This window comes from Platalea leucorodia (assembly GCF_965183815.1).
Source record: "Platalea leucorodia genome assembly, chromosome: 15".
In the NCBI taxonomy this organism is placed as follows: Eukaryota; Metazoa; Chordata; class Aves; order Pelecaniformes; family Threskiornithidae; genus Platalea; species Platalea leucorodia.
Window position 1 is genome coordinate 2,091,879 of NC_138837.1, and position 24,598 is coordinate 2,116,476.

Here is a 24,598-nt window from a genome sequence, read left to right on the forward strand (position 1 = left end):
TAGCTGCAGGAACACCTTCTGTGTACTGCCTGGGTACCTGCCGGCTGTCGCCTGCGGCTCCCTAGGGAACTCCAGAAGTACCATCTTCAGAAGTACAGCGCTTTCATTCTCATCAGACTGTGTGTCTCGTTTGCCCTGCAGTCCATCTCTTTATCTGTCCATATACGCAGAGGGAGGGGGGAATGGTGTGCAAAACAGTCTCCTTATGCTGTTAAGGGGTGTCAGGCAGTGGATCCATTTCTGAATTTTAATCTATTATTTTACGAGGAATTCTCGAGATGATGAATGATGCTCATGAGTAATTGCTATCTTTGAGACTAAAATTCTGTTTGTGTTGATTCCACTTTTGGAAACCTGGAACTATTTTCCCCATTGCTATTGTGTTTTTCCCTATTTCAACACAGCAGAAAACTTACTTCCAAGCAGTCTGCCTTTATCAAGCGTATGGGGGGCATTCTTCTGCGTTGTGATTGGCTTTGTATTTGTTTCCATACTGCTGCCTATTTTACAGTTCATTCCGCGTGGGTTTGTTGTAGGTTTTACAAGCAATGGGGTATCCAACTGGTTTTGATGCAGATGTGGAGTGTATGAGTTCTGATGAAAAATCAGATACTGAAGGTAAAAATGAAACAATGTCTTCAATCTCAAGCAATAATACTGGAAATTCCACAGCTGACACCTCCGCTACCCTAGAGGTGAGTACCGCGTTAAAAAGTACCAGTGATGGAGGGGCGTGGGGTTTGGGGTTTGGGTTTTTTCTCTCGGCTCCCAGAAGAGGATGGCGTTTTAGTTAGGGCGGTGGATGAGGAATTAAGGGATAGTTTCCAGTCTCAGATCTGCCGTGGGCTTTGTGTCACTGTGGACAAGTAACTGATCTTTGAGCCTCCTTTCCTCACGTTTAAGGTGGGGTAGCCATCTTGTCCTTGTAAGACCATAAACTCTTTGAGGCAGGCGCTGTTTCCTCTGGTTAGCTTTGTATGGTCTTACGATGGGGGCAGCTCCGTCTTGTTTGGTGCCTTTGGGCTCCAGTAATGCAAATTTCACAATTTCTGTTTTGTCATAATGGGCTTGTCAAAAAGGTAGATGTACATGGGCAGTATTTTAAACTGATACACGCGAAGACCAGTGAAAATATAAAACTTCATTAGGAGATGTTAAGAAATGTAAAACCCGATACCTCTGTGCATGCTGACGAGGCGAGAAGATGCTGCGCTGACAGTGCTCCAGTTTCAATATAACAGACCTTAACTCCGGCGCTTGTAGCTGACGTCAGGTGCTACAGGGAGCGTGCTGTGCTTGTTTTCTCACAGAAGTTGTGGGAAATGGAGTATTCCTCAAAGGACAAAATTCCAGTAACTTTGGTTGAATGTCCCCAGGGATCAAGCTGTGAGGGGTCTGCAGTACATTAACGGGATATTTATTCCTAAAGTATTTCTGGCATTTGTTTCTTGTCACCATTGAGAAACCAGGCGATTTTGAACTCATGCTTAGATGTCATCCCTTTCTCCCTCCTCTTCCTGATTTCCTCGACCAGTGTTCATAATTGCCACCAGGGATTTTAGAGAAGCATCCTGTGTAAAGACTGAGTAACAGCTTTCACTTGTGTCTCTCTTTGCCTGCCCGACAGCTCTGTGGCAAGCTCGCTGGGGCTCTACTGATAAACCACTGTAGGTTCCTGCTTTCTTTTTCCTTATAATGCTTTTTTCCAGGACTACGGGGGGGGTTGTACTGTAAATATAAGTAATTGTTGTGTTCTTCAAATATTTGTCAAGGTGTTAAAACATGAATTTCTTCAGTTGGAAGCCACTTAATTTCCAGACAGTGCGTAATCAGAGACAACTCAATTCACATATGTGTTTAGTCCACTGAGACATTTCCAGGGGAAGGAAATGGGGGTATTTCATAGTCAACAAACTGACCTGTCAATTTTCCTTTAAAATTTATTAGATTTTATCACAAAAGTGGCTAATATTTTAAGATGACCAAGATAGTTCCCAAGCTGCATGACTTTGAGTTTCCATCTTTACGCTTTTGAGCCGCTTTACTTTCAAAGGGCAGGTCCTGGTACGGGGACTCCTGGTCTTTATCCAGAATAAGAAGTTGCTTTGGAAAACGTTGGTTTGATCCCTTAATTATCTTTTTCTTCATTAGGGAGTAGCCATTTGTATCTGTAGCTGAGTGCACTCTAACGCAGGCGGATGTGCTGGTGTGCCGAATCCCAGCTTTACCTTCCTTGCTTTCCGAACAGTTACGGATATTTCTGCTGAAACATGTGACCGGGATAGGAGGCTTCTTCAGTGGGAGCTCCGTAGTGCCAGGACGTAATTAGATCGAGCAGCAGAGATGTGTGCAAGGTTGGGAAGGCTAATCTCTCCCTTCAGCGATAAAGCCTTCCAATTCAAGGAACTTGACACCGTGTCCTCAGGGTCAGCTTTGGATACCCTCAGGGCTGAAATTCCAAGCGCAGCTGGTGTAAGTTCGGTTTGGGGAGACACCAGACCAGGCCGCGAGGACAGCAGCTCTCACCAGCAGAAACAAAGAGGGTGTGACTTCTTTTACAGGATTGTTTGTCCCCCTGCCATGCTTCAGAGACGAGACGTTCCATCCGCTCTCCGAGCCCAGCATGTTGTCCTGAAGCCAGGGCAGTGTTATCTTTGATACAGGTCTGTTCTGGGAAGCGCGCCGAGCCCTGTGCGTTGGGAAGAACAAGCTATTGCAGAGGCTTGCCACGGTGGTAACGCTGGCATTCTCTAAGTGGCACTGTAAGCCACAACGCTGTAGGTGTTTCCCTGCCATTTGAAGAGAGAAAGGCTCTAACGCAACACCACAAATGTCTTTCTAGGTAAGAACTCAGGGTCCTATACTCACAGCAAGTGGCAAAAACCCGGTGATGGAGCTCAATGAAAAAAGAAGAGGTCTGAAGTATGAGCTCATCTCTGAGACAGGTGGAAGCCATGACAAGCGCTTTGTGATGGAGGTGAGTGAAGAAGAGTTACAGAGCTGGTAGGTGGTTTTATTCACAGTGCTTCAGTCTTTGGAGCTGCTTGCTGCTACAGTTCAGATGTTTTGTATCTTGCTTTTTGCAATGCACATCTGTGGTGGTGATGTTTTCACGTTTTTATATCTCTCATTGCTGCTGTGATGATTAGACTGGGGAAGGGAATGTCTTTTATGCTTTAGGAAAATAAAATGAGAATTAAAACTGGATTCTGACAGGCCCAAACCACATCACGTCTTGACATGAGGAGGAAGAGGAGGGAAGTAGGAGATCCCCAGCTTGACAAAAACACCTGATTTGCAAATTTTGCAAACATACTTGGTAACCCCATGTCAGTGACCTGATTTGAGCCTCCCGTTGCCAGCTTACCAGGGGTATTTGGAATGACTGTAGCAGAGGGCAAACTCATTTGACTTCTTCATCTACTTGTGCTATCGCTGAAGTAACACTGGGCTCTAAAGTGGTATGAGGTAGCATCCCAGTTGAACAGTGTACGTACAGTGTAGGCAAAGATGTTGGTATACAGGGCCTTGGTCAAGATAAGGGGAGCCTCAAATGATTCCCAAACCCCCTGTTCCCCAGTGGTATCGTTCATGTGTTGAGAAGCTCAGGCATACTGGCTGAATTCAGCATCAAATAAATACGCTGGGGCTCTGTGAATTGCACTTGCAGTTTCCAGATTCCCGATATCTGCGATAGAATGGTTCACAGATCACTTAGGTGTTCTTTAGCAGCTTCATAATCTAGAAGCAATAGACATTTGTCACATAAACCACTGAGGATTTTTTTTTTTTACTACTGAAGTTCTTGGTGGATGGCACATCGTGACGCGTGGGTGCAGCATGGTGTTCCCAAGTATAAATACTAGGCATAAACTCATGTCTCAATTTTCAGGTAGAAGTAGATGGGCAGAAGTTCAGAGGTGCAGGCCCAAATAAGAAAGTAGCAAAAGCAAGTGCTGCATTAGCAGCACTTGAAAAACTGTTCTCTGGGCCTAATGCAGCGAACAACAAGAAAAAGAAGATTCTTCCTCAGGTAAGAATTGTTATTTGCTTTTGGACTGCCCTGTTATCACAGCTCTGGGTTGTTTTTTGATACAGAAACTTCTACAGAGCAAGTGATTTCAGTCTCTTGTTTTATGCACACATAGAGGTTTCTATTTTTATTCTTCTATAATAATTATTGTAATATAACAATTTAATCTGATAGTTGGGACCATGTTGTGGGAAATATAGTAGAAAAGGAGGCACAAAGAGCGAGCGGTGCTGGTTAGCTGGAGGGGATCCAGTAAGGTCAGCGGTTCAAGCAGCGATGGTGTGGAAGTCTCTCGTGTTTCAGGCCGGAGCCACGGTGTGCTCCTCCTGGGAGGTGCGTAGCCATAGGGGATAAGTCGTTTATAGCCAGGTAAAGGCCTTAACTCTAGATTCTGGGGTAAGCTGAGATTTTTGCACCTTTTTTGCACCTTTTCAACTTCTTAGATGAGCTGTTTTGTTTGGTGAGGAAGACTTGCGTAATAAAAAGCTCAGTCTTGTCCATTAGGTTTAGCAGCCACAAGGAGCTCTCAAATGTATTACGGTTGAACAGAGCAGAAACTAATCAACAGTGCTCTTCCTCCAGAGGACTACAGTCTGAACTACGTCCCGAGGATTACAATTTATGTCTCTCTTGTGCAAATACGTTAGAATTAGGATTTTCTTGTCATTTCACGCTGGAGCAGAAGGTATCATAAAATACACTTACAGAAGATAACAGTCAGCCTTTGTTTTTGGTTTTGTTCTGTAGCTAATCAGTCTGCTCCATTTCGCTAAGACCTTGGGTTAGGAGTATTTCAGTTCCCATTACTGTGGTGAAAGTCCAGCAAATGAGAAAAACACGGCCTCACAGGATAACGGGCCACACGCAGTTAAGATACGAAAATGGCCTCTGATTCAGGCACTTCCTAAATTCTGATTTTTCTTTTTTGTTGTTGTTGGTATGTTGCTTTTTCAGTAGGTCAATGATGGCAATAACTGCCAAACTTGTCTTTGAAATACCCGGATTTGCATGATGCTGTTGTTTTCAGGGGGCAGTCAGGGCACCTGGTACAGCAAAGCTGTGCTCTGATGCAGTGAGCAGCACCAGCTCCTGTAACTCCTCGCCGTTCTTTCGCTTGTAGGTGCTGGCAATGGGAAAAGGAAGGTGGCGTTCTGGTAAAGTTAGGTTAAAGCAGTCCGGGGTTGCCGTGAGGCGGTTATTTGTCTTTGGGGTGGTTTCCTGAAGTTACGTGGGTTCAGAATGGTCGGGGAGAAGCAAAGACGATGTTGTAGAGGGAGGAGGGGAAGCCTGTAGGGAGGTGGGCAAGACAGCAGCGAGGCGTGGCAGAGAAAGGGTCAGAAGCCACCGGTGTTCGTGCGTGCCCGTGCGACCAAAACGGAGGTAAAGTCTGACCACGCCGACTGCCGGGTCCGAGTGAGGCGAACGTGCTCCGGGACTCGGCGTGCGCTGCTGCGCGCCGCAGTCAGCGGCCTGGCAAGGGACGCGCTTGGTTTCTGCCAGTCGGATTCTTTAGGACAGTGCCTCTCCAGTCTGTATGCCGCCTTCCGCAAGACCGGTGCATCAAGCATGCTGAAAGAGGTTTTTAAAAGGTGGTGATTTAATGCAGATGGCCTTGTATTTCCAGCAACGCTTTCACTTTCTGAATTGCTATTTTTTATTACTCCGGGCAGACGAAAGGGGTTGTCAATACAGCTGTTTCTGCAGCAGTCCAGGCTGTTCGAGGCAGAGGACGAGGTGCTTTAACACGAGGGGCATTTGTTGGGGCAGCTGCTGCTACTGGATACATAACGCCAGGTAAGGCGTGACACTAATAGCTAATGGTTTCATTTTTGTCTGCTGGGGTGTTCCTTTTCCACGTCTGTCAGTCACCTATGCAAGTGATTTCTTCGGCTTTAATCTTCCGAGATGAAGCAGAAGGGAGAATTCATGGGCCTTTAAATACATCAAAGAGCTGAAAAACTGGCAGGACCTGTCCTTTATGAGCGTGCAACTTGAAGCTCGGTGTGCACAGAGCACACAGTTATGGACAGAATGGCTTTCCTGGCTTTATTATTTTGTGTCGTCTTCATAGTTCACGGGCATGGCACAATTCCCAAAATTCCTAATTCTCTTCCTAGCCGAGAACCTCCTGGACCACGTGCCCTTTAGCATTAGCAATGGCTTTCCCAAGAAACCCTTGTGGAGATTACGTTGGCAGGCTCAGGAGTCACTGGGCCCCCGGAAACCTCCTACATGAGTAGCTTCTGTGGTGGCCAAAAACCAAAAATAAAAGCATTTCCATTCAGACTCTGGCTGATGATAATTCGTCGTCCCTGCTGCGTTGTTCTGATTAGCAGAAACATCTGAAATCCAAGGCCCCTCTGGTTCACGTTCATCCTTGGTGCTTACTGTACAGAGCAGGCGTGTTACCCGTCAGGGTACCTCACTGCCGATTCCTTAGGGCAGGTTTGCAACCATCAGAAGCGAAACTGCTCCAGCCTGCAAATAGTGTAGGGCTTTTTGTTGTGTTGTTTTTAATATGACAGGCACCTAGAGTGTAAAATGTAAACACAAGAAAAATGTAAACACGAGAAAGTTTTAACGAAATGGTCACTTTCTCATTCCCCTTACTTTTCAAAGTGCGTTGTTCTTTGCAACTCTCTACAACGTGTCTGAGGCTTGCAGGTGACGTGAGGGGAATCTAGACATTGTTTTTACTTGGAATAAGAACCACAAATTTGTAAGAATGAGATGCCGGAGATTCCTTAGTCAAAGCAAATCCAATAGCTTCCAAAAAATAACACTTCTGTTCCTCACGCTCAGGTTTTCAGATTACAGCGTGAGCTGTAATTATACCCACTGGCATTCGCACACGCTAATAGCACAGCCCTGTTGTTCGGTAGACTTGCTTCCTGGCACAGTCGACAGCATGTCGTCTTCATTGTTCCTGTATGCTGATGTAATTATAAATATTAAAAACCAGTAATTCATTTTTAATGGCTGTTAACATTGTTTTTGGAACTGTCTGTCTGCCTGAGGAGTCATTTAAGAGACACTTCAACCTGCCAGGGGCGTGCTTCCTGCCAGCATGGAATTACTCCAGAAATAGGTTTACTTTCACAGTCGCTGTAGTTGTTAAGCTTTTATTGGCCTTGGCCTTCACACATTTTTCTCCTCATCCCCTATTCCTCTCAGAAATCTCTTGCTTTTTGTGATGGACACAAGCGATCCCTCCAGAAAAAATCCTGTAAAGCCTTCCTGAACCAGGGCGATGCAGTAACCAAGATGGGTGTTACCACTGCTGCTTTTTGTCACGCTCCAGAGACAGGCTCAGCTCTCTGGGACGGTTCTGTTTGCCGCGGGTGTTCAGCTGTCCTTCCTGCAACCTGCTTTGGTCCGTTAGAAAGGGCAGAGAAAGCAGAACTCGCAGGAGCGTTGCTGATGGTGCTGTGGTACCTGCCACAGGCGTCTGGCATTCCCCTCCTTGTAGTGGAAGTTGAGGAAAAGGACTGTTCTCCGCTTTAGACTGTATTTGTATTTTAGGAGGAACATAAGCCACCAGGGGATGTCTGACTGGATCATGCCAACTCCGTGCCCTGACAGTGCAGACTGGAGGGCTTCAGCTGAAATAAAATGCTAAAGGAAAGGAAATATGGAATTTAACTCTCTGATGCTGAGGCTTGGGAGAGTCCCTGGGGAGCTTGTTCTTCAGGCCACCACGTAGAAGGATTTTAGTGTTGTCAGCAAGATTTATGTGTGTCAGTGCGAGTTCGCCTTTTCTGCTTTGTGTACCAGAAGGGTCCCTCCCTGCGTGTTGGTGTGCAAACACTGAGTGTCTTCAGATGCTGTAGGAAATGAAACCCATCCCTTATCTGTTTGTATTGCAGGCTACGGAGCACCGTATGGGTACAGTACAGCTGCGCCGGCTTACGGTACGTATAGGCCAATAATTAACAAATTAGAAATGATACAGGAACTGTTGTGGCAGTCCAAATGTGGCAGTCCAAGGAGAAATTCAAAGAGATTAAAGCTCTTAAACGATGACAACAACACTTTTATGCCATAACCTTGTGGTTCTTTTTTGGTTGGAGTAGCTTTTTTGCCTATGCTTTGCCTGACTTGTGGAAGGACTGCTTGTTCTAATTGCCTGTTCCCTTTCATACTGAAACTGAATTGAAGTAGTTTTCTTACTTTTTACAGCCAATCTGTGCTCCATTCAAAGACTACCGAAGGGCCTATTTCAGCATCTCTGACCAATATTTCTCTAAGTGGCATTACAGTAACACTGGCGAAATGCTTGTCCCCAGGTGTAAGCGGCTTGCGGACAAAGCTCCCCTAAAGCCGTCAGCTCTGTGCACACACACCCGCCCCCACCCCCGCAGGCTGCAACACTGCTGCTGGGGCCAAGCAGAACGGGTTCTGTGTAGCTTATACCCTTAGCCATCAGCTCGCAAGGAAGCTAGGAGGTGGTCGTTTGCCACAACGCTTTTTACCAAGAAACACAGTAATCCTAGGCTGGCAAAGCACTGGTTTCACGAAGATTGTAAAATAAGCTCATAATCAGAGCGCTGTGATGGAAGGGTTTTTCTTAACTCAGCTTCTCCCTCCCCACCGGCTTTTTTTCTGCTAGACTAACAATGCGCACCTCTAACCGGCCCTTTTGGTTACTTTGAATGAGGTTTATGTGGCAATGGGAGCAGAGCAGTTTGGAGTCAGTGATATGTCCTGGCACACAGAAAGCGAGCCCGCCAGAACCAGTCCCACTGTCCTCTCCTCTCCCAGCGACGGGGTGAAAGCCTGCTACTCAGATGATGAGTCGAGTGCATTTCAAGGCCTGCAGTTTTTCATATGGGAAGCTAAGCCTGAAATTTGCTATTAATTTTCTAGCTTTTGTAGCATTTGCAATACTCGTGCCTCTCAAATTTGTATAGCTTGGGCAATACCAACTCCCCTGATAGCGTTGTAAAAGTTAAAAATATTTTGGAACGTTGATTTCATTACTTTCTTTTAGAGGTATGAGCTACAAACAACGGGGCAGTGCTGCCGCTCTATTGAAAATGCTCCCTTTGCTTGACTAAGACCAGCGGGGCCCATTCCGTGCTCCCGCAGGGGAAAGGGGAAGGAGAGCGGGCCCCTGGGTGCAACTCCCCCTTCGAAACGAAAGCAAACCTCCCTGGGCGCGCTCCTGCCCCGCTGACTGGCCGAGCGCCTTGGCAGGACGGCAGCTGGCGGCAGCGCTCCCTGCTGAGCCGGCTCCGTGTGCTGCCTTCTGTGTTGGGTCACACGAGGAACAGCGACCTGTTAGCTCAAGGAAAAATGAAAGGAAGCTTAGTTTAGGGCTTGCTTCATGGTAACTTTTCATGGACTTCATGGTAGCTTCATGGTTACCTCACGGTAACTTCATGGTTACTTCGTGGTAACTTGCTTCACGGTAACTTCATGGACTTTTAAAAAATCCCTTTGGTTCTTTCCAAGCGACAGTCACAGACCGCAGCCAAGATGAGTGCTCTCTGCATGCGTGCATTGTTACGAGCAGAGATGCAGTGACAGGAGGAATCCTTTCCCTGCTGCAGAAAAGAATGCAGTTGTTACCAACTCTCCTTGCAGCTTTTCCTGCCTTTGTCATTCATTCCCTCCGCTGTGTGTTTTTTCTCACGATGCCTATTTTGGGAGCTGGATTTTAATCACTTAGTTGTGCCTATGTGACATATCACTGACTTCAAAGCATTGTGGAATTGAGTGCCCCCATTTTTCACATAAAGAGTTTCTGTTTTTAATGTCTTATGGTTGTGATGCGAAGTACTGGGATAATGCTTTTTGGCTGTAAGGTAAACATGTCTCTGCCTTTGTAAGCTGTTGCATGTTGGGAAACTTCACTTTGATCATCTGGTGCTCTGGAATACCTGCTGTTGCTGCTTTGTGATTTCTAAATGGATACACAGGTTAAATACTAGAATTTAAATAGGAAAGATTAAAAAACCAAACAAACATTTAATTGCGCAGAAGTTTGCGAGGCCACAAGAACTCTATAATAATCATTAAATCAGGCAGATGTTAATCTTTCCAGATTTGCCACTTCAGTACAGGAGAGGAAATGCAGAATCATGAAGCAGATGCAGAATTTACTGTAGGTGCTTGATTTTTGGCTGACCTACCTGGATGCGTATCAAAACTGCTGAACAGTTTCCCTCTGAGTTCTTACGCACAGCAGTGCCTGTCTAGAATATCTGCAGTTGTAACTGGCCTGCGAAATTAACTCAGAACGTGGAACGAGCGAGTAGAGATTAATTACCATAAAGATTATGAAGTAGAGCCTCAAGTCCGAATAGAGACTCCGCTTTGGAGAGTATTGCTTACTTTAATTTTACCAAACACCAGGGCAAAACTAAAAGCAAACTGCCACCTAACCATCTGTTTGACACAGTGCGAAGTGTTGAAGCGTTACTGTTCATGGGACTCTGCGCCCTAAAATCGCACGGGCTGACTGATCTGGAAAAGGTTAATGAGAACACTACTGTAAGCTCTTATCTGACTTTCTTGGATCACTGAACTTATGTGGAGTCCTCTCCCTTTCTTCTCTCTGTAGGTTTACCCAAGAGAATGGTTCTGTTACCAGTTATGAAATTCCCAACTTATCCTGTTCCCCACTACTCATTCTTTTAGCACATGGCAGAAGCTAATTCCTATTGATTGAACACCACAGTACAGTACAGAATGTTAGAAGAAAAAAAGCCTTTTTATCCTGTTTTCTTTGAACACATACTTGAGCAAAGTCATTTGTAAAGAAACATCTTTTTCCTACTTTTTGATTTTAACAAAATGCAAATTTAGTTCTCTAAAACTTGAAAAAAATGTTCTGTGAAATGTTACCTCATTTTCAAATAACTTATACCAGCCTTCTGTTATAGGGAAGAACTAGAAGCTTAAATCTTACGTTTTAAATGAAGTATCCGATTATGTAAAATTAAATTTGTGAAGGATGTATAGAATATAAAACACTGATCACAAATAAACTGTTTTGTTGTAACACAAGAGTACTGCCTGTTTCCTAATGCAGTCACACAGATTCAGTTAATGACCTGTACTTGCTGTAGGGTTATTAAATGCAGGGCATAGGTCTTTAAAAAATAAAAATTAAAAATTAAAAATAAAAAAACAAAAAACAAACAACCTCACACAATAGAAACTTTACAGTTAACATTTAACTTTGTAAATATTATGGTGTGTAATAAACTTAGTAAAATATGGGTTAAAATATTGTTTTATCTTATTTTTTATAGTTAAGCATCAGTACCTGAGTTTCCTTATAATCTTTAAGATCAGCATACTGTAACTGTGATTTTAGACACAGTCTTAATTATCCAAGAAGGCTTTTCACTTGCACACAAAATACTGAAAACCAAACGAAACAAAGGGAATTAATCGCAGGCTGTCTCTCTGTATTAGGCTGCATTCTGTGAATAAGGATTAAACAAAGCCAGCTCCTGCAGAAGGACTCGTTACCTAATTCCAGGGACACGCAGCTCAGTCCGTATTGCCCAGAGAAAGGACGACAATAACGTTACCATCAGGTTCTTTAGAGCTCAAAAGCTCCTTGTTTTCCTTTCTTTTCTGTTTTTACAAAAGGAAAAAAAAAAAAAAAAGAAAAAAAGAAAAAAAAATAAATTGCACTTGTTCTTGTGGCCTTCTTCACTTTTGAGATTGTCTGCCCACCCTTGATTTTCCATCCACCGTTTCTACAGAAAGCACGTTAGTTGTCAATCTTCTATTCAAACAAAGGCTTCTCCTTTTCCCCCTTACATTTATAAGAATCTAAAGCAGCAACAAGGTCCCCATGAAAACTTGCTATTTAATTGTCCCAGTTCTTGTCGAGTGCTGCTGTGACAAGTGACACACTTCAGCCATAGGCCAGTACTTTCTAAGAGTTGGTGTCAAACCGAACGAACCTCCTTTCCGCTAAGGAGCGCGTGCACCTGCCTGCGATTCCAGGACAGGCCCCAGCTCCGCGCTGTCTCCGTGCGTTGCAGGCTCCAGCACAAAAACTGCGGGGGGCTCTAACGAGGGGCTCGCGCAGTCTTTATTAAGGTATCACCCCCCAAAATAAGCAGCGTTGTTGGTTGCACTTCTCTACTCAGACCTGGCCCGTTGCTTTTCAGTAGGTTTGCTTTCCTTCCCGCTCTTTTAAAGACTGCCTTTATACACCGTTCTCCAGCGCTCCGCTGCGAGGCAGGGGAGCTTTATATCCGAAGAGGGTGTAAGAACGGCGCCTAAAGCAATGCAAAGCTCCTCCTCCCCTGCGCCCCCCCTTGCAGGGAAAGAAACATCAGAAAAGCTTACCAAGGGGTGGCTTAGAGAACAAGCTGCTTTTCTCGGAATTCACTGCAGCTGTTATTCTTAAGCGAGGTATTTGTGCTTAGGAACGTGGTCATATCTGAAACGGTTTTTCTTCTGCCGTAGCTCTCGCTTTCGTTTGGTGTCGGTGGTACTTTAATAAAAAACGTAGGTCTATTGACAAGTAGTGGTGAGCCCGCGGCTGTCGCCCACGCGGTAGCGTTGAAGTGGAGAGCAGGGCCTCGGGGGTGCGGTCAAATTGTGGTGCTCGTAAATCACTGATCTGTTTTGCTGGCCTATGGATGAAAGGAAGCCATCACGGAGCAGAAAAAGCATGGCTGATAAGAGCCCATTTTTGTTAATCAAATATTCATTAAAGGAATCTTTTCCTCTGCACACGTTTTTGTTCCCCCCTCTCTTTTGGAGTTCCCCTGATTGGCAACTGTTCGTAGTTTCTTTTTTTTTTTTTTTTAATCCCCAGCTTTGTAAAATTTCAAACAAAATATTCTCTGAACCAATTCTATACAACGAACATTCGCAAGCCAAATAACTTGTTCTTATTTCAAAAACAAGGAGGGCGCTATGCTCTTTTCCAACATGATGGCAGTCATTTCAGATGATTTATAGAAGTCATTTTTTTATTTTTTTGTCATTTGTTGGGAGTTACTAACCACATTGTAAACCTGCCCCCTTGCTGCATATTTTACATTTCTCTGCTTTACTGAAAATATGAATGAGCTGTCAGTTCTTTGTTTAGAAAGTGGTAACCTTGGAAGTGTTAGATGTTTCAATACCCTCACAGAATTAAAAGTGCCCATTTTACAATGAAAATTCCACTTGCAGCTGAAAGAGCAGAGAAATTTAAACGGAGCTTTAGCTTCAGCCGGTCTCTCTGTAATTAACGTGAAGTTTTGCTTCTCTGCTCTTTTCCCACTGTAGGTGGTTTTTTCATTGACAGTCCCTATTGCCAGCCTCTCAGCATCGCACCTTTTATTATTCACTTGGGCCCTCAAGATTTCTTCTCTGACTTCTAGAACCATCAGGTTGTGTGGCTCGAAATGGCATTTTGTACATGTCTTAAAAGCAAGAACAAACGTGGCTCGTTTTGAGGTTTCTCAACTTCAGACACGGAATCTGAGCTTTTTTCTTTTTTTTTTTCTTTTTAAAGTGTTTTTCTCACTTCTTGAACTTTGTTCCATTTACTGAAAAGCAATACTTACTCCAAGCCACAGTCCTTCCTTTGGGTACATAGCAATAGATGTGTATATACTTCTGGTTATTTCTTTACACTAGGAGGGAAAGACTGGTGTGTCGGGGGGGGGGGGGCAAACACCAAAACAAGAAACAAAACCTAGCAGAGTGCCTGCTGTAAGCAGCGAATCCTGCGTTTATTTTCACTATTTAAGTACTTCGGAATTTTAATACTACGACTGTATTTGCATGTTTCCTATAAAAATTGCTACAAAGACTCGCAATGGTCACCCTTGAAGCAGTAGTGCTTTGTACCATTGTGCATGTCAGCAGACATGAAATGTAGCAAAAAGGCAGAAGAAAAAAATAGACTATATATTTTTCCCAAAAGCTAACTAAATCGTCTATTCTCTCTCTCTCTCTCTGTCTCCTCCCCACATCATTAATATGAGGCACAAAAAGGGTAGGCCTGAACTTGACTTTCAAATGGATTGCTTTTGTGTCTCTTAAAATCATCATCAAACGATAGGGAAACATAGTATTTGGTGAACATCGGTTCAAAAAACTTTGCTGCTCTAAATTTACCGAGTTTTTTTTCCTCTTAAATATTTCTATGTTGATATTTGGAGATTGTGAATCAGCAATCAGCAATAACTGAAAGGTGAATGTTTTTTTAAATGGTATTGGAACATCTACATGTTGCAGCTTAAGACTTTGAAGCAGTTTTCAGCAGGTTAATACCGCTTTATTCTCATTCTCTCCGGACCTTCATAGCCATATGCACTTGTATAAAATAAGCAGAAATGTAGTGACTGTAAGCTGAGATCGTGATATAAAAGGTAAGAGATTTTATTTTCAGCTTAAAGAATATTTTTATTGCCTTTTTTCTAAAAATCTCATATACCTGTGACAATCTTGTATATGGCACGTTTTTATTCTGTCTTGTTTAACTAAATGTTCGAACAGGTAACACATAGGTCTGAATTCCAACTTTGTATTTTTCAAGGCCACTTCAAATATTCCAGTTTCAGTTAAAAAAGAAAATATTACTTAACACTTTTAAGAAATTGTTTGGTTTTATCAACAGACTGTTCTTGAAATATTTTTCTCTCGTGTAGCGTAACAAGCTGTGTGTCAGGCACTGCATTCCTTGCGTACCTGGGGAACGCATTTGGGCAGGTACCAAAGCCATGGCCGTGGCCTGCACTGAAAGCCAGACCGTGGTTATAGGTACGTGAATAAAACCGAGAGGTGGAACGTGTGATGTTACCTAGCGAATACAGAGAGAGGCTCTTTCCCTCAACTATTAAAGCTGAACTCCAAATGAAGAATGAAAGACTTGGATGATATTGCAGTTGAAATCTGCAGAGATTGGATTACGTTAGGCCAAATTAATTCCTGAAGCAGCCAGGTTTGCTTTCCTCTGGTGGGTGCAGTGGGAGGAGAGGAAGGCAGGCAGGCAGTGATTTAGCTCTGCATGAGTAATTTGCTTAGCTGTGGTTTTCTAAAGCTAGAAATTAGGATACAGCCATCCGTAAATAATTCTTTTCAGTTCTGTAGTAAATGTTTTAACAAGTATTTTACTTGGATTAAAATGGTTTTGGATTATGACCTATATGGTGCACATGATATGTGTAGTTTTAAATACTAGGGGTTTTTTTAATTTGCCTTTATATAACCTTGCGTAATGCAAAGTTGCATAGTACAGTACTGCACAACTGCAGTACTCGCAGTACTTGAAGTTGCTGGAAACAACTTTTTATATAAAAATGGTGGTAAAAAGGGGGGGGGGGAGTTGATGATGTTGTATTAGTATTTTAGGGTCTCAGTTCAGAGATGAAAGCATAAAAAACCCCTGGCTGATCACAGTTTATACTGATGTAAAACAGGAAAACACTTGGTATGGAACATGTAGTAGTCTGTCAGGCCCAAAGCTTGTTGTTTTGCATCAAAATATAACAGCAAAACTAAACTATATTTCATTTCAATATTGAAAACATCGAATTCAGTAAATAACTGCATGTGTAGGTTATCCATAACTCAGGATACATCTGGATAGAATTCATAGGCTGATGTAGAAAAATAGCTGTTAAATATTGTTAGCTGCGCTACTGTTGGCAGGATCCCGGTCTTGCAAGTGGGCTGTAGATTTGCCCCTGGGGAAATGAACTGAGACCTGTACCAGCGACTTGCCCGTGAAAGCACATAACCATTTGATTACATTTGCAGGTGCAATTGATGAGCCATCAGAATGTCCTTCCCATTCCGTGGTGCAGATTTTCATCTGCTGTTATCTTCAAGGTGCAAACCTGGGGCTTGGTCTGAAGCTCACTTAAAATTCCGTTCACTCTTTCAGCCTGTCAGGCTAAGCAATCCTGATAGCGGAGCAGCAGGCTGCTCTGTTTCCTTCGGAAGACAGTATTTTATATGCGTCCAGGCAACGTTAAGGTGCATTATAATGAACTTCTCTTGAGTATTCCTTTCCTAGGCTTAACTGATGTCAGTCTGACAAGCACTGTCCAGTTCAAGGACTGATTAATAAAATGTCTTGCTGGCTCTTATTTGATCTGTTTCTTTGTGGCCTGTACTTGGCAGCTTAATCCATCTGTATTGCTTTCCATCAGAACTGCTTTGACTGTGAATTTCCATATTTTTCTGTCATTACCCTTTTAACTCTTACAGTCCTAAGCATTCCACCCTTCTGCTTTTTTTTAAATTCTCACTTTGTTGGATCTTCTCTTTTTCACTGATACCAAATTTTTGTTCGTAATGCAAGTACTTATGTCTGAAATTTGCCCCCTTGCCTTTGCTGCACCCCTTCTCAGTAGGACAGACACCATTTCCTGCAAAATACACAGTGTACTTACTTAAGACTCCTAAATCCTGGTTTTTGCAGCCACTTGGGATGAGTGATAAGATCCTAAGGTGCAAGATTGCCTAGGAACCTGTCTCACTGACAGTGGAACTTGAGCAAGACATTCCCATGCATTGAAGTGTCATGCATGTAGGCTCCTTAAGTAAGTGCCTAATATATGGACATCAGAGAGCAGTTCAATTCTGACAGCAGGTTTTCACCTAACTAACTGAAGCACCAGGCTACTACCTGATGAGTAATTTGGGTAACATCTGCTTGATCAACGTTGCAACAAGCACTGTTTTCGTAAGGGAGAACTAGAACTCCCTTCCTTCGCATAATACTTGCAGGTTTCCTTTTAAATGCCTCCTCACAGGAGCATGGTCTAAAGTGCCTTTTCTGTGAGATGAGAGGTCTGTTACACAGCTGCTGAGCTTTGTGGTTCTGGATATACCCAACAGCCAAATATGTAAACCTGGTTCCATATGCTTTGTGCAGCTGCTAGTAACGTTGCCTATTTTGTAGTACCTTTTCAGTGAAGCAGATATGTAGCTTGAATTTCTGGTTCATGGAGGAGAACTCTGAAAAAGTTCCTTTCGATTAGTACATATATAAATAGGATACCAGGGAAAGTCTGTGCCTGTACACTACCCACCTTAACTCTAGTTTTAGCTAACCAGATGACAGTGTGTATTTTGGGAGATGATGTCTGGCACTTAAAAGAAGCCAGAGCTTTACCATAAAGATTTGACCTGTTTAATGCGTTAACTGTATTGGAGGTGGATGGCACTACCGCTGACTTTGGAAGAACACCTGTGAGCTTCAGTGGTCTGCTCAGTTAACACTGAGGAAAGTGAGTCTAGGTGCAGAATGTTACAACAGCATTTGTTTGCCTTTAGCCGCTCCTGCGTACAAACCCATCATCAGGCAGGTACTTGCTTTCTCGTTCTACCTGTTTGGGTTTCATGGGACCACATGAGGGAGAAATGTATGTATAACCAGCCTGTTGCAGTGTCTGCTGGTGCCTGCCGGTGTCTGAAGTGCCCATGCAGCACAGCGGTTCTCTCTGGCCCATCTCCCCTTCAGGGAATTAAATCCCAGTCGATTTCTTACACAGTTGCAGCACTGGTGTAAGAGCAGCATCGATATGACCTTGCTGTGAGGTCATACATTCTGTAAGTATTTTCCTTTGTTTTGAAATAGGTGAAACCTAGACAGAAGTATTTTTTAGAAATGTGATTCATGACTTCAGGAGACACCTGGTGTTATCATACATATGATATAAATCAGCTGGTAGCTCCTCTCCAAAAGTGCACAGCTCTGCAAGGAGCTGGCACCTCCATTTCACCAGCTGCAATGGTCAAGTAACTGGAGTTTTAAGCAGCAGCCTTTACAGGTGGAAACCCTTAGGTACTGTGTACTGCCAACCATACCTCAGCATTTTTCCTCCTGATGGGTGAGTGGCAGCTGCAATGCTTGTCATTTCCCCAGATATGCAATTCTGAAGAAATGAGGTATTTAATACAGTAGGACTTCAATCCTACTTTGTCAGCCATACGAGATTTCTCCAGGCATGCTCTATCTAGAGAAGGCTTTAAGGCAACCAGATTGGTTTGGAGGGCTTGGCTAGCTGAAAGCACGGTACATGATGCTTCCTGCCATCACGTCCTCTCTCTGCCAGTGCTTGCTGTCTTCCTTAAGCACACGTTCAGGAGTTGGAACATGGTGACCTTATTCCTGGGCACTGTGCCACTTGGATGGAGGGAGGCCAGCCTATACTCATGCAGGGAATGCGTAACATGCGGCCTCTGTTGCCCAAGAAATTTCTGTTGGACACAGTGCACAATCCAGCCCTCACAAAGGCAATTTAGTGCCTGGGTAGGTGGCTCCTAATCTGTCTAATTTGCTGTCATGTAACCAATATGAGTTAATTAGATGATTCAGCAATTATCACGGCTCCCACTTAATGTGCTATAAACCCTGCTGCTGTGACTTTCACTGCAGTTAAATACCTTTGCTTCTGTGAATTCTGTCCTTCCCTGCCTTTCTGATCACCTTCTAGCATCCCAGTAAATAACTGATTCTCTCAACTTATGGAATTGTTACATAGAAGTTTCTAGATTCTTAAAAACTTTCAATCAGCCTATGAAGAGCTTCAGAGAAACAAGTTTTCCTACAAATATTTCAACTTACTCATGTGCCAAGGGACTATTTCTACTCATTTACAAAGATCTGTGAAAGCTACTCTGGTATCTCTGATCTCTGGAGAGTAGGATTCTTTCTTTGACAACACTTGCCTTCTGGTAGGAAAAAAGATTTGAAATGTGTCTTACTCAATAAAAGACAACCCTCTAGCCACTGAAAGAACTTAATTGGGGAAAGGTGCACAAATCTAAAATTATTTGAGGCTTTTCGCTTTCATTGAACTATTGAGAAAAATTTCCCCGACCCTAAGTTCCTCACTTTATTAGGAAGTAGAAAATGAAGGAAGAGTGGCATGAATATTTTTCAAGTGGTCTAGGGAAAAAAAAAAAAAAAAAAAAATCTCCTGTTCGTTGGCTGTTCAACTATGGGACATCAATCTCTTGGCACTTCTTGTAAAACTCCAAGACAGCAATAAATGTGCGCAGCTTTAACGTACCATCCCTGATCCAGTCCCAGCAGTGTCCTTGGAGAGTGAGCCTGGCAGCCCCTGTCTTTTCAGTCACCGATCCCCTGAAAGAAACCGTGTCCCTTGCTTCATCTGTAATCCTGCATCTGCACTTCTGAGAGCCCGTAGATCATCACAGTCCAGAGGTGGGATTCCTGAACATCTCTCCAGAACTGTATAAATGAAGAGCAAGCAGACAATATAGTATTTCAGTCTTTAATCAGACAAAATTGCAAGTTTCCCTCAGCCTCTTTTGCTTGGTAGGCTAAGATACGATCATTCCCAATTAGAGCTTCTTGCCTTTAGCTAAATTCTCTGTAGACGGTTGCCTGTTACTTAATCAAGGGAAAAATATGTCCCAGCTTCAGATGAGTTCCAAGTCACAGAAGCAGCTTACAAAAGCAGCTACTGTTTCCGGTGGCTCTGGGAAACAGCACAAGAACTCTGCTGCAGTGGATTCTTTTGGATACATGAGGAGATATGTAAATATGAAGTTCAGATTGTTGTTCTCAGTCGTGAAGCTGACTCAGACCTCTCCTGTCTGGCATCAAAAGAATGAAAATGAGCTCTCTGCTGGACTCACTGAGGAGTTCTGTTACGACCGGTTGTGCTGTCTTAAAAAACAGTAACTCGGCTTGAATGTTCAGGACACAGACTCGGGGGCTTCCTGCTGAATAAATCTATTGAAAAACAAGATACTTTATTGACTTGTTTAAAGCAAAGCAAAGGGATAGTGTAGTTGCATCTGCTATCTATAGCATATGAGAGAGCTTGTCTAACAGCTCGTTGGTTTCATTCTTCTGTTTTAGCACATCTAGTTTGCCGTGACTCTGATCCTTACTGTAAAGTGGAAATTCTGTTATGGTCATTTTAGAGCAATTCACTGGAGAAACTCGGCACTGAAGTCCTATGCCTACAGACTGTGGCAGCAGTTCTCACCTCTATTTTCTTTTGAACGTTAACCACTTAAGCTAGTAATTAAGCGTTTCACATTGCGAATTGTCATCACAAAGCTGTTTTATTACTTAGCCCCAGAAGTTACATCTCCTTAGCTTTACTTGTGTCATCTAAATCCATACCTATTGATGTCCAGGTTTTCTAGTGCTCCTGAAACATCTTCCCTTTTCCCATTCTGCTCATAGCAGTGGGACTGATTCCGTGGTTCGTTTGTAACTGATGTTTAAGATAATGCAAAAGCATAAGTAAGACATATGCCTGTTCCTCTAGTCTGGGGTCTTCTAAGAGAAAGGGTGCTTTTTCTGCTAGGCCTGTCTGACACTGTGTAGGCAACGCAATACCTTACTAAAAGTAGCTGTGTAAGTTTTGTAAAAGAAAAGTTCATCATAGTATAAGATTTAAATTCAGTAAAGTAATTTTTTTTCTCCAATTCCTGTGGCTGCATGAAACATTCAGACCACATGTTTACCTTGACGTTTAAGAGGAGTCGAATGTCCAGAAGTGGTATGTGGAGATGTGCAGTTCTAAAGCAAATATCTTATTTCGGATGTTGTTTTATCTTGTATTTGGTGCCTTAACTCTGTACAATCTAAGGTCATATATACTGCACCACAGGTAGTTTAATAGTTAAGTGTACTTCAAAAGAACCCATCAAGCCTAGTCTGCAGAAACTGTTGCAAAGACTGAAGCCTTCTCAGTGGGAGAGTTCTCTTCCATGTTTAATTAATAATCCATTGATAAACAAGAGTTGCAAGAATTTAAAGAGCATATAAAAATTTTAAGCACAGATTGAGACTGAATTTATCTGATTTCCAACTTCAAATGTTTGTGGCAATAAGATAATTAAAGGTACAGTCTCTTCTATGCTGTGTTAGTAAACAACATCAAACTGTTTTATACCTAGCCAGAAGTGCATATTCGTGAAAACCTCTGGACTGTTATCTCTGCTAGAACAAATTACCCTAATTCTAAAAGGCATTAATTGAATGTAATTGGCTATCCTTCATTCATTGTTACAGGGGAGTTGGAATGAGTAAGAGTTGCAATTAATTTTTAATTCCAAAATAGCACGTGGACTTAAGCCTCATTCCTGCCTCTTACCTGGATCTAGAAGCTCCAGGTGCCTTACGCTGCTTTGCGGTTTGCGAGGTGTAGTGCAGCTTCTACTTGAACACACACTTGCTGAATGCATCTGGTCCTGGTAGAATGGACTGAGGCGAGAGAGAGAGAAGAGAAAAAAATGAAGGTAGAATGCCCTTTTCCAGTCTTAAAGGTTGAGCATCATAGATAGGAAGCTGGAGGGAAAGCTGCACTGCCTTTTCCATGTCCGTTAATAGAGTCTGTGGTAAAAGCAGGTGGTTTATGTCTACTGTGGTAAACCAGCAGCCTTAGTATACTAAGAGCAGACGGAGACGGTATAGTTTTTTCAATAGTTTGTAAGAAATTAGCTAGGAGATTTAAGCTATCCATGTAGCAGGCTAAAAGCTGCTAGTGATGTTGCTACAGATTGATTTTTTTTTTTCTGTTCAATAAACAAGTCCAGGTTGGAAGGTCTTCCAGAGGAGGAACAGGGACAGGAGAAATCCAATGAACAAATTCTATTTCCTGACGCAGCCCTATCCAAAATAGGGAGACTGCTCCACGTATACAGCATGCAACTGAATTTTGAGAGGGAATGGAATAATAGTAATTTCCCCTAAAGGAATACTAACAACTTCTACAATGCCCACAGTATTCTAGACAACTTGCTTTTACAGAGAACAGCATGGCAACAAGGCAAAGCAGATAATGCTTCCACAACTACATGTTGTAATGTACATACTTCAGGTCACCAATATTGGTGTAACTAGTTATGACAAAGTAGGTTCGTCTTACCAGAAAAGCGTATTTTGACATTCTATCCACTTCTATCTTTTTAAATAGAGGGTAGTTAATTATAGCACTCATCTGCTTCAAAGGGAGTAGAGCAGAAGGTAAGTTTTAACTTCATACTTCAAAGCTGCTATGAATAAGTTGATTAACAGTGTTCCATGGAAACAACCCGATGTACTTATTTTCTTTGTGCTCATTTCTATGTTCTTAGAAAAGCACAAGCTTGTGTAAGCGTAATCAATACAAAGTTACTCAGGGTACTGTGTCATCTCAGCAGTGGACACTAACTGCATCTTAAGTCAACAGGCACATATAAATCAAGCTTAATTAAGAGGAACAGAACATGTTGGCAGGTTTTGCTTTACTACTGGCACTGTTACAATTTAATGATCTATGCATACAGAAATGTGTGTATTGCTGCACTCCCAATAGAACCTGTAAGGGCATCCTGTTAACTAACAAAGCAAAGTGTAGTCAGGGTAGGAGAAAGAGTATTCTTCTTTCATTATTTCCACAAAGAACTGTTTATAAGCAGACAGAAAGTGATACTGCTCAAAGCAGAATAATGGTGGGCTGAAGAACAGCATCCAGAGCAGTACAGCTTTGAAAAGTTAGTGATTATATGAATTGAATTATGAAAATTCTAATTTGCTGTACAGATGATTTCCTGTGTTTTCAAACTAGTAGCACTGCTTCCCTGCTCAAAATAACAGGATAAAGACAAGTATAGTTTTCTGATAACATCTATTGCATGGAAATATACATATACTGGAAGAAAACAGAGGCTGTACTGCAGACAGCATATTCAACTACAGAGCCATTCTCTGGGCAATGCTGCATAATTTAAGAGTGGGTAAATACGCCTTCAGGGACAACACGACGCAGAACAGATGTTTAAAAAAAAAAAAAAAAAACCACACAGGAAAAAGCCTCAGAGCTTTGTCCAGTCATACATTTATTCTTCCCTGAAACAGGGACAGGCACATTCATATGCGCTTAGTGAGTTATACATCAGACATCACCAAGGTCCTTAAGGACAAATGTTTTAAAGCTAGTCTCCTTTTGGACAGAAAAGGGAGGAAGTTGACTCTGTCTTCCAGTTCCAAAGTGCAGTGTCTTATTTCTGATCCTAACCCTAAGTCAATATTTATTGATCAAACTGACTAAGCTTTTTAGGTTGACAAGCTCTCTACGAAGCAATTCTGTTCTCTCAAGCCTCTGCAGGGGCCAGCAACTGGTGCTTAACTACTACTTCCACTCCAGAATGTCACCCGTCCTCCAGCTGTCCCAGAGCCATCCTGGGACTCTTGCACTTCTAAGAGAGCAACACTGCTGTGGGGGACTGTCAAAAGCACTGAAATACTACAGCAGAGCAAGTCCCACTGGGCTGTTTGCTTTTTAAAGTCCTGTCCAGTTCTTAGTGACAAAGTTGAGCATGAAACCTGTACTGCCAAACGTACCAGCCCCTTAGTGAGAAGGACATCTATGGGAAGCAGTCTCAGAAGTGGAGATTTTGAGGAAAGGCTGGTGTTTTCCAAGTCCAACTCATACGCTTTTTTTTTTTTTTTTTTTTAAAATGGTTGAGTTTCCACCCACCAAAAATCACCATCAGTCAAATCAATTAATTGTTGCTAATTTGGGCTAAAACATCCCCCTTGTATAACCCAAACCACCACCACTCATCCACCTAAAGAATTCTTAAGCAAAGAATCCTCAGGAGGCAGAGCCCTGCGAAGAGTCTGCACACTAGAAGGCAGACAGGAAATCTGGCAGTGCAGTATAATGTGACTTTCTGATGACAATTACTTCTACAAGACAAGGAGAAGTCAGAGGCAGTGCTTTGGGGCAGTGTTTCATGCTCAGCAAGTTTGTAGAGGGAAGGAATGCAATTCTATAAATCACTTGTACTGTATTGCTGTTTCTAGACTTGAATGAATTTCACTTTTCCTTTGTGGGTCAGCATAGTAAACATTAAAGAAAAGGTCTATTTTTCTAAATCTCTTTCACCAATAGAGGTCTGACCTGCAGCCAACAGATGGATTTATTTATCCGCAGAGGACAGAGCGTTTATTTTTACACTAAGATTGGATATGGCATTGAATAAAAAGTAAGACCTCTGAACTATCTAAACCTTAAATACTATGAACAAATTCCACAAATTAATAATATGGTGGACAAATCCATCTTTCTTCCCAATAAATCTCTCTCTCTCAGAAGAAGTTACCCAGAATTAAACTTCCAAATGAAGTACAAGAGATCCTTGTGGTCTAATTACAGACTACTTTCAAAATATTTAAAGATTTCTCTCAATTTGTGATCTGTAGAGAACAACGATTAAACAATTCCTGACTATACTGTAAATAAAGCAACTTCAAATAAAGTAATTCGGCAACAACCTCAGCTATTTATAGCATTAAAAATGTAATCTGAAAATTCAAATTGTCTTAATTTGGTAGCAGTTGAGTGGGAAGAAAAATAACAGCACACTGAATTTTAAATTGAGTTGTATCTATCTACTCACTAGCCAAAAAAGCCTGCAAATGTAAAGTAAATGGAATGCTCTTTGTACATTAAGTTGCTTCCTCACGTGATGCTGTACCCTGTACACTTGGCTTCATTTGGCTTCTGTGTTGTGGTTTGTACGCCAGCCACTGTTATTAACTGTACACAACACTTCTTAGATCTGCACTGTAATCCTGGTTCATTTGCCACTGATTGTAACCCAACGCTA

General features: G+C 42.5%; 1 protein-coding gene across 9 annotated transcripts in view; it reads left to right on the forward strand.

Moving 5' to 3' along the window:
- STRBP (spermatid perinuclear RNA binding protein) overlaps positions 1–22,784 on the forward strand; it is a 71,395-nt gene extending 48,611 nt beyond the window's left edge. For 5 of the 9 annotated variants that reach the window (XM_082327791.1, XM_082327792.1, XM_082327793.1 and 2 more), the window contains 6 exons: positions 537–695; positions 2,843–2,977; positions 3,893–4,033; positions 5,704–5,827; positions 7,900–7,944; positions 10,599–11,838. In XM_082327791.1, the coding sequence (XP_082183917.1) occupies positions 537–695; positions 2,843–2,977; positions 3,893–4,033; positions 5,704–5,827; positions 7,900–7,944; positions 10,599–10,675 (681 nt within the window). In that variant the 3' untranslated portion in view covers positions 10,676–11,838. Of the gene's footprint in view, positions 1–536; positions 696–2,842; positions 2,978–3,892; positions 4,034–5,703; positions 5,828–7,899; positions 10,388–10,598; positions 11,839–14,652; positions 14,765–15,763 lie in introns of those variants that run through there. The other 4 variants (XM_082327789.1, XM_082327788.1, XM_082327790.1 and 1 more) reach the window with 2 other exon arrangements.
- The last annotated feature ends 1,814 nt before the right edge of the window (positions 22,785–24,598 follow it).